Source organism: Mustelus asterias, unplaced genomic scaffold (assembly GCF_964213995.1).
Source record: "Mustelus asterias unplaced genomic scaffold, sMusAst1.hap1.1 HAP1_SCAFFOLD_4839, whole genome shotgun sequence".
NCBI lineage: Eukaryota > Metazoa > Chordata > Chondrichthyes > Carcharhiniformes > Triakidae > Mustelus > Mustelus asterias.
This window is the reverse complement of record NW_027594782.1, coordinates 3,811-12,821: the sequence shown is the minus strand read 5'-3', so window position 1 is coordinate 12,821 and position 9,011 is coordinate 3,811. Positions and strand designations below refer to the sequence as shown.

The 9,011-nt window shown below is 55.9% G+C and overlaps 1 protein-coding gene across 1 annotated transcript; it reads left to right on the top strand.

Annotated features, from left to right (window-relative positions):
* Positions 1-1,140: 1,140 nt before the first annotated feature.
* LOC144491252 (WD repeat-containing protein 26-like) lies at positions 1,141-7,822 on the top strand (the record flags this gene model as incomplete). The annotated part of the gene is made up of 4 exons (XM_078208934.1): positions 1,141-1,245; positions 4,042-4,198; positions 7,392-7,530; positions 7,682-7,822. Coding segments are annotated over exons 1-4 (528 nt in total), but the record flags the coding sequence as incomplete, so codon positions are not given.
* Positions 7,823-9,011: the final 1,189 nt, after the last annotated feature.

Below are 9,011 nucleotides of genomic sequence, written 5' to 3'. Positions count from 1 at the left end.
AACCGACCAAAGTGAGGAAGGCAGATTTCCTCCCCTAAGGGGGACACTAGTGAACCAGATGGGGTTTTTTTTCATGACAATTCATAGTTTGTCACCATCACTGAGACCAGCTTTACAACTCCAGCTTTTATTAATTGAATTTAAATTCCACCGGCTGCCCTGGTGGGATTTGAACCCATGTCTGCAGACTGTCAGTTGTTCAGGGCCTCTGGATTTACTAGTCCAGTGACATTACCACGCCATCTTTCCCCCTGGGTAAGTTAGGGCGGGGCGGTGGCACAGTGGTTAGCACTGCTGCCTCACAGCGCCAGGGACCCGTGCCACCGTGCCGCCCCAAAAGACCATTCAGCAGTTTACTGATGCTCCCCCCCTCCCCTGTTGCCTCCGCCCCTCCCCAATCTCATTGAGCTTGTGATATTGGCACGGTGGCGCAGTGGTTAGCACTGCTGCCTCACAGCGCCAGGGACCCGTGCCACCCCCAAAAGACCATTCGGCAGTTTACTGGTGCCCCCTCCTCCTCTGGTGTCTCCACCCCTCCCTAATCTCATTGAGCTTGTGATACCTGAAAGATGGCAGTACGGTGGCACGGTGGTTAGCACTGCTGCCTCACAGCGCCAGGGACCCGGGTTCAATTCCCGGCTTGGGTCACAGTCTGTGCGGACTCTGCACGTTCTCCCCGTGTCGGCATGGGTTTCCTCCAAGCGTCCCGGTTTCCTCCCACAGTCTGATAGACGTGCTGGTTAGCTGCATTGGCCGTGCTAAATTCTCCCTCAGTGTGCCCGAACAGGCGCCGGAGTGCGGCGACTAGGGGATTTTCATAGTAGCTTCACTGCTGTGTTAATGTAAGCCTACTTGTGACACCAATAAATAAACTTTTAACTTTTAACACCTTGCTCCTAAAGACTTGAAGATGGTTCCACAGGCCCCCAAAATGCGGCCATGTTGAGTTCTGTAGGTGATGTACTTGGGGAAAGAAATTTCAGAATCAAAGCCCCCTGGAGGACAGGACTGGCCACTGCAGCATGACTGTTGACATAGGATCATTGAATGGAAACTGCAGTTGGCAGTGGAAGACTGGCAGGACTCAGAAGGAACGTTTGCGCGATTTTGAATGATGTGTGGGTATTTGCTTTGTCTCCCTGATCAGATACCTGATGTGTAGCGATGCAGAGGATCTGCGAGCGAAGGCAGAATGGGAGGGTAAGGGCAATGCGTCACGCACCAAACTCCTCGATAAACTTCACAGTAAGTCCCGCAACGTCGCTTCGTTCATCTTCCCTGCTTCTCCTGCACCCTGTCCTGGGAGTGTTTGATGGGGACAGTGTAGAGGGAGCTTTACTCTGTATCTAACCCCGTGCTGTACCTGTCCTGGGAGTGTTTGATGGGGGACAGTGTAGAGGGAGCTTTACTCTGTATCTAACCCCGTGCTGTACCTGTCCTGGGAGTGTTTGATGGGGACAGTGTAGAGGGAGCTTTACTCTGTATCTAACCCCGTGCTGTACCTGTCCTGGGAGTGTTTGATGGGGACAGTGTAGAGGGAGCTTTACTCTGTATCTAACCCCGTGCTGTACCTGTCCTGGGAGTGTTTGATGGGGACAGTGTAGAGGGAGCTTTACTCTGTATCTAACCCCGTGCTGTACCTGTCCTGGGAGTGTTTGATGGGGGACAGTGTAGAGGGAGCTTTACTCTGTATCTAACCCCGTGCTGTACCTGTCCTGGGAGTGTTTGATGGGGACAGTGTAGAGGGAGCTTTAACAAAGAACAATACAGCACAGGAACAGGCCCTTCGGCCCTCCAAGCCTGCACAGATCATGTGTTCCTAACTAGACCATCCGTTTGTATCCCTCTGTTCCCAGTCTGCTCATGTGGCTATCTAGATAAGTCTTAAATGATCCGAGCGTGTCCGCCTCAACCACCTAGTTTGGTCGTGCATTCCAGGCCCCGACCACCCTCTGTGTAAAATACGTCCCCCGCATATCTGTATTGAACCTTGCCCCCTTACCTTGAACTTGTGACCCCTTGTGTTTGTCATTTCTGACCTGGGGAAAAAGCTTCCAACTGTTCACCCTATCCATACCCCTCATAATTTTATAAACTTCTATTAAGCCGCCCCTCAACCTCCGTCTTTCCAGGGAGAACAACCCCAGTTTACCCAATCTCTCCTCATACCTAATACCCTCCATACCAGGCAACATCCTGGTAAACCTTTTCTGCACTCTCTCCAAAGCCTCCACGTCCTTCTGGTAGTGCGACGACCAGAACTGGACGCAGTATTACAAATAAACTGCTCTGTATCTAACCCCGTGCTGTACCTGTCCTGGGAGTGTTTGATGAGGGACAGTGTAGAGGGAGCTTTACTCTGTATCTAACCCCGTGCTGTACCTGTCCTGGGAGTGTTTGATGGGGACAGTGTAGAGGGAGCTTTACTCTGTATCTAACCCCGTGCTGTACCTGTCCTGGGAGTGTTTGATGAGGGACAGTGTAGAGGGAGCTTTACTCTGTATCTAACCCCGTGCTGTACCTGTCCTGGGAGTGTTTGATGAGGGACAGTGTAGAGGGAGCTTTACTCTGTATCTAACCCCGTGCTGTACCTGTCATGGGAGTGTTTGATGGGGGACAGTGTAGAGGGAGCTTTACTCTGTATCTAACCCGGTGCTGTACCTGTCCTGGGAGTGTTTGATGGGGACAGTGTAGAGGGAGCTTTACTCTGTATCTAACCCCGTGCTGTACCTGTTCTGGGAGTGTTTGATGGGGGACAGTGTGGAGGGAGTTTTACTCTGTGTCTAACGCCGTGCTGTATCTGTCCTGGGAGTGTTTGATGAGGGACAGTGTAGAGGGAGCTTTACTCTGTATCTAACCCCGTGCTGTACCTGTTCTGGGAGTGTTTGATGGGGGACAGTGTGGAGGGAGTTTTACTCTGTGTCTAACGCCGTGCTGTATCTGTCCTGGGAGTGTTTGATGAGGGACAGTGTAGAGGGAGCTTTACTCTGTATCTAACCCCGTGCTGTACCTGTCCTGGGAGTGTTTGATGAGGGACAGTGTAGAGGGAGCTTTACTCTGTATCTAACCCCGTGCTGTACCTGTCCTGGGAGTGTTTGATGGGGACAGTGTAGAGGGAGCTTTACTCTGTATCTAACCCCGTGCTGTACCTGTCCTGGGAGTGTTTGATGGGGACAGTGTAGAAGGAGCTTTACTCTGTATCTAACCCCGTGCTGTACCTGTCCTGGGAGTGTTTGATGGGGGACAGTGTAGAGGGAGCTTTACTCTGTATCTAACCCCGTGCTGTACCTGTCCTGGGAGTGTTTGATGGGGACAGTGTAGAAGGAAGCTTTACTCTGTATCTAACCCCGTGCTGTCCCTATCCTGGGCGTGTTTGATGGGGGACAGTGTAGAGGGAGCTTTACTCTGTATCTAACCCCGTGCTGTACCTGTCCTGGGAGTGTTTGATGGGGGACAGTGTAGAGGGAGCTTTACTGTGTATCTAACCCTGTGCTGTACCTGTCCTGGGAGTGTTTGATGGGGGACAGTGTAGTGGGAGCTTTACTCTGTATCTAACCCCGTGCTGTACCTGTCCTGGGAGTGTTTGATGGGGACAGTATCGAGGGAGCTTTACTCTGTATCTAACCCCGTGCTGTACCTGTCCTGGGAGTGTTTGATGGGGACAGTGTAGAGGGAGCTTTACTCTGTATCTAACCCCGTGCTGTACCTGTCCTGGGAGTGTTTGATGGGGGAAATGTATTGCCCAGCAGCCATGCTGGTTATTGAGTGCATCAAGCAGTGTATTATGTTCTTCCTGGGGTGCAGGTTCCGGGTGTACTGCCTGCCACCCAGCCCCGCGCTCAATCCATTTGTTATCAGGTTTGAGGCGATGGTGTGTATCAACATGTTCAACAGGCATCGCACCCGAGGTGACTTGGGCACCACGCTGGGGTAGCAGGCACCTGGAGGAGGGGAGGGGGGCAGATTGGAGTGTGGGGGTTATGTGTGCGGAGTGAGTGGGGAACTGATGACTGACGGCCCTGCTGCCCCTCTTCCCCGAAGCGTACCTGCCGCCGTCCGTGATGTTGCCGCCACGTCGCCTGCAGACGCTGCTCAGACAAGCGGTGGAGCTGCAGAGGGACCGCTGCCTCTACCACAACACCAAAGCCGACACCAACCTGGACTCAGTCTCGCTGCTCATGGACCACGCCTGCAGCAGGTAACCCGACAGGCAACGAGCGGCCACTCCAGCTAACCCTCGCCACTACCGACCCCTCCCTACCTCGGCGGCACAGCGGGTTAACACGGCAGTCTCACGGTGCCAGGGACCCGGGTTCGATTCCCGGCTTGGGTCACTGTCTGTGCGGAGTCTGCACGTTCTCCCCGTGTCTGCGTGGGTTTCCTCCGGGTGCTCTAGTTTCCTCCAACTGTCCAAAAGATGTGCAGGTTAGGGGGATTGGCCATGCTAAATTGCCCCTTAGTGTCCAAAGATGTGTAGGTTAGGTGGATTGGCCATGCTAAATTGCCCCTTAGTGTCCAAAGATGTGCAGGTTAGGTGGATTGGCCATGCTAAATTGCCCCTTAGTGTCCAAAGATGTGTAGGTTAGGTGGATTGGCTATGCTAAATTCTCCCTCAGTGACTAGGGGATTTTCACGCTAACTTCATTGCAGTGGTAATGTGAGCGTGCTTGTGACACTAATAAATAAACTTTAAACTTTCACAAGGGGTTAAACATAGAAACATAGAAAACTACAGCACAGAACAGGCCCTTCGGCCCCACAAGTTGGGCCGAACATATCCCTACCTTCTAGACCTACCTATAACCCTCCATCCTATTAAGTCCCAAGTACTCATCCAGGAGTCTCTTAAAAGACCCTATTGAGTTTGCCTCCACCACCACTGACGGCAGCCGATTCCACTCGCCCACCACCCTCTGTGTGAAAAACTTCCCCCTAACATTTCCCCTGTACCTACACCCCAGCACCTTAAACCTGTGTCCTCTCGTAGCAGCCATTTCCACCCTGGGAAAAAGCCTCTGAGAGTCCACCCGATCTATGCCTCTCAACATCTTATATACCTCTATTAGGTCTCCTCTCATCCTACGTCTCTCCAAGGAGAAAAGACCAAGCTCCCTCAACCTATCCTCATAAGGCATGCCACTCAATCCAGGCAACATCCTTGTAAATCGCCTCTGCACCCTTTCAATCTTTTCCACATCCTTCCTGTAATGAGGCGACCAGAATTGAGCACAGTACTCCAAGTGGGGTCTGACGAGTTTTATATAGCTGCATCATTATCCCCGGACTCCTAAACTCAATCCCTCGATTGATAAAGGCCAGCACACCATACGCCTTCTTAACCACCACCTCCACCTGCGGGGCCGATTTTAGAGTCCTTTGGACCCGGACCCCAAGGTCCTTCTGATCCTCTACAGTACTAAGAGTCTTACCCTTGATATTATACTCCTTCATCCCATTTGACCTGCCAAAATGGACCACTACGCATTTATCTGGGTTGAAGTCCATCTGCCACTTCTCCGCCCAGTCTTGCATCCTATCTATGTCCCTCTGTAACTTCTGGCATCCCTTTGGAGTGCCCCCACTGGTGGGCATGTGTAATTACAATGTGACACATTTACATAGGTGGTTCTATTCTAACTGCTGGTGTGGGAGTTAACGGTGGCGATCGATTGTGGGGGTGTGGGTGCAGGGGCACGATTAGCCTCCGTGGCTCTTTGACAGCCCCCTGCCTCCAGTTCACCCCAACATGTCCAGAATTAGTAAGGGTTTTGACAGCAGTAGTTGGGCGTAATGTTGTAAAGCGGGGGTTGATCCTCCCTCCGAGAATGAACACCGAAACATCCAAAGAGGAGTACCTCGCCTTATTGAATCATAGAATCCTACAGTGCAGAAGGAGGCCATTCGGCCCATCGAGTCTGCACCGACCACAATCCCACCCAGGCCCTTTTCCCCACAACCCCATGCATTAACCCACTAATCCCCCTGACACTAAGGGGCAATTTAGCACGGCCAATCCACGTAACCCACACATCTTTGGACTGTGGGAGGAAACCGGAGCACCCGGAGGAAACCCACGCAGACACGGGGAGAACACGCAGACTCCACACACGCAGTCACCCGAGGCTGGAATTGAACCCAGCTTCCTGGCGCTGTGAGGCAGCAGTGCTAACCCACTGTGCCACCGTGCCGCCCCCAAATGATCTGTAAAAGGTGTATGTGAAGTGGTGTGACCTGCTCTTCAGGAACTCCTAGTGGTTAAACACAAAATAAATCCCTGACACACACACTCAAATCAACACCGAACTATTTATTTCCCTAACTCGAGCGGCACGGGGGCACCGTGGTTAGCACTGCTGCCTCACAGCGCCAGGGACCCGGGTTTGATTCCCGGCTTGGGTCACTGTCTGTGTGGAGTCTGCACATTCTCCCCGTGTCTGCGTGGGTTCCCTCCGGGTGCTCCGGTTTCCTCCCACAGTCCGAAAGACATGCTGGTTAAATGCTAAATTCTCCCTCAATGTAACCCGAACTAGCGCCGGCGTGTGGCGACTAGGGGATTTTCACAGTAACTTCATCGCAGTGTTAATGTAAGTCAACTTGTGACACTAATAAATAACAGTGCACAAATTAACTAAACTATCAAACCAAATAAATCCCTTCTAAGTATTAACTGTTCCCGAATGAAACCAGATTCTCGTGGCATGCTGTTCCAATAAATACCACTTCCACTCATTAACAAAATAGAATGTAGTCGCTCTCTAAATTACAACCAGGTTTTGTGCCTTCTGGAATATTCAGGGCCTTCTCTGTTGATTCTTCCGTCTGGAAAAACTTTTTCGGTACCTTTGGTACCACTGCAGCCCTGAGCTTTCTCTAAGACATAGATGAAGCTGTGAGAGCCAGCGACGAGAGCTGTTAACTCTGGCAGTTGCCCTCTCCCCTTTTTGTCCCACGGCCCCCCCTTCTTTTATATCCGTGATGACATATCAACATTTCCCACAATAGGATTGGTCCCAGGTTGTCAAAACCGTCAGATTTAAATTTAATAGGTTCTTGGTAGCTAAGTACCTGATTCAAATTGATTGGCTAAATTCAAAAGCCTATTGTCTTGGTAACGCTGCTGCTTGGCCTTTCGAAACAAATGTTTCAGTTTGGGCACTCTGTGTGCGTGTAATTTAACTCTCCAAGCAGAGAAAAAGCACCACCTTTCCACAGGGTCACACAATGCTCCCCCCACCCCCCCAACCCCCCGAGCATGTTACAAACACCAAATACTCCCCAATCGCGAATTTCCCCACCCAAGTTCACGACAGGAGCGCCGCGCCGTCTCCGGGAGCTGGGGCTGAGATGTGCGTTAATGGCGTGTGTCTTGTTCTTGTATTCTGGCTGCACAGGCGACAGTTCCCCTGTTACACCCGCCAGATCCTGACTGAGCACTGCAACGAGGTGTGGTTCTGCAAGTTCTCCAACGACAGCACCAAGCTCGCCACCGGATCGAAAGACAACGCCGTCATCATCTGGCAGGTCGACCCGGTGAGTCCTCACTCCCGCAGCTCGGTGTGAATGGGGGGGGGGGGGGCGCGTCAGCGCCGCTCCCTGCCCCGCCTCATGAGGCCCACCCCTCTCCCTTGCTCGATTTCCCTCTCATTTTGTCTCTCTCTCTCTCTCTCTCTCCCGCCCTCAGGAAACGCACCAGCTGAAGTTACTCAAGACGTTAGAGGGTCACACGTACGGAGTTTCGTATCTGGTCTGGAGCCCGGACGATACCTATTTAATCGCCTGCGGCCCAGACGATTGCTCGGAGCTCTGGCTTTGGCACGTACAGGTACGCCGGGTGGAATAGGGGCGCCTCGGCACGTGGCACACCCCCTCCCCCTCCTCCCGAACCCAATGCAGCCCTGAGCCTCTGTGTCTTTGCCGTCCGGTACCGTGTACAGGTGACCACGGGCCTCGTAAACCTACACACAGAGCAGCAGCCAACATCATTGGAGCAACAAATCTCCCCCTCCTCCCCCTCCACCCCCGCCCTCTCCCCTCCACCCCCGCCCTCTCCCCCCCGCCCCCTCCACCCCCACCCCCACCCTCTCCCCCCTCCCCCGCCCTCTCCCCCCTCCCCGCCCCCTCCACCCCCACCCCCGCCCTCTCCCCTCCACCCCCGCCCTCCCCCCCGCCCCCTCCACCCCCACCCCCACCCTCTCCCCTCCGCCCTCTCCCCCCTCCCCCGCCCTCTCCCCCCTCCCCCGCCCTCTCCCCCCTCTCCCCCCTCCCCCGCCCTCTCCCCCCTCCCCCGCCCTCTCCCCCCTCCCCCGCCCTCTCCCCCCTCCCCCGCCCTCTCCCCCCTCCCCCGCCCTCTCCCCCCTCCCCCGCCCTCTCCCCCCTCCCCCGCCCTCTCCCCTCCACCCCCGCCCTCTCCCCCCCGCCCCTCCACCCCCACCCCCACCCTCTCCCCCCTCCCCCGCCCTCTCCCCCCTCCCCGCCCCCTCCACCCCCACCCCCGCCCTCTCCCCTCCACCCCCGCCCTCCCCCCCGCCCCCTCCACCCCCACCCCCACCCTCTCCCCTCCGCCCTCTCCCCCCTCCCCCGCCCTCTCCCCCCTCCCCCGCCCTCTCCCCCCTCCCCCGCCCTCTCCCCCCTCCCCCGCCCTCTCCCCCCTCCCCCGCCCTCTGCCCCCTCCCCCGCCCTCTGCCCCCTCCCCCGCCCTCTCCCCCTCCCCCGCCCTCTCCCCCCTCCCCCGCCCTCTCCCCCCTCCCCCCTCCCCCGCCCTCTCCCCCCTCCCCCGCCCTCTCCCCCTCCCCCGCCCTCTCCCCCTCCCCCGCCCTCTCCCCCCTCCCCCGCCCTCTCCCCCCTCCCCCGCCCTCTCCCCCCTCCCCCGCCCTCTCCCCCCTCCCCCCGCCCTCTCCCCCCTCCCCCGCCCTCTCCCCCCTCCCCCGCCCTCTCCCCCCTCCCCCGCCCTCTCCCCCTCCCCCGCCCTCTCCCCCCTCCCCCGCCCTCTCCCCCCTCCCCCGCCCTCTCCC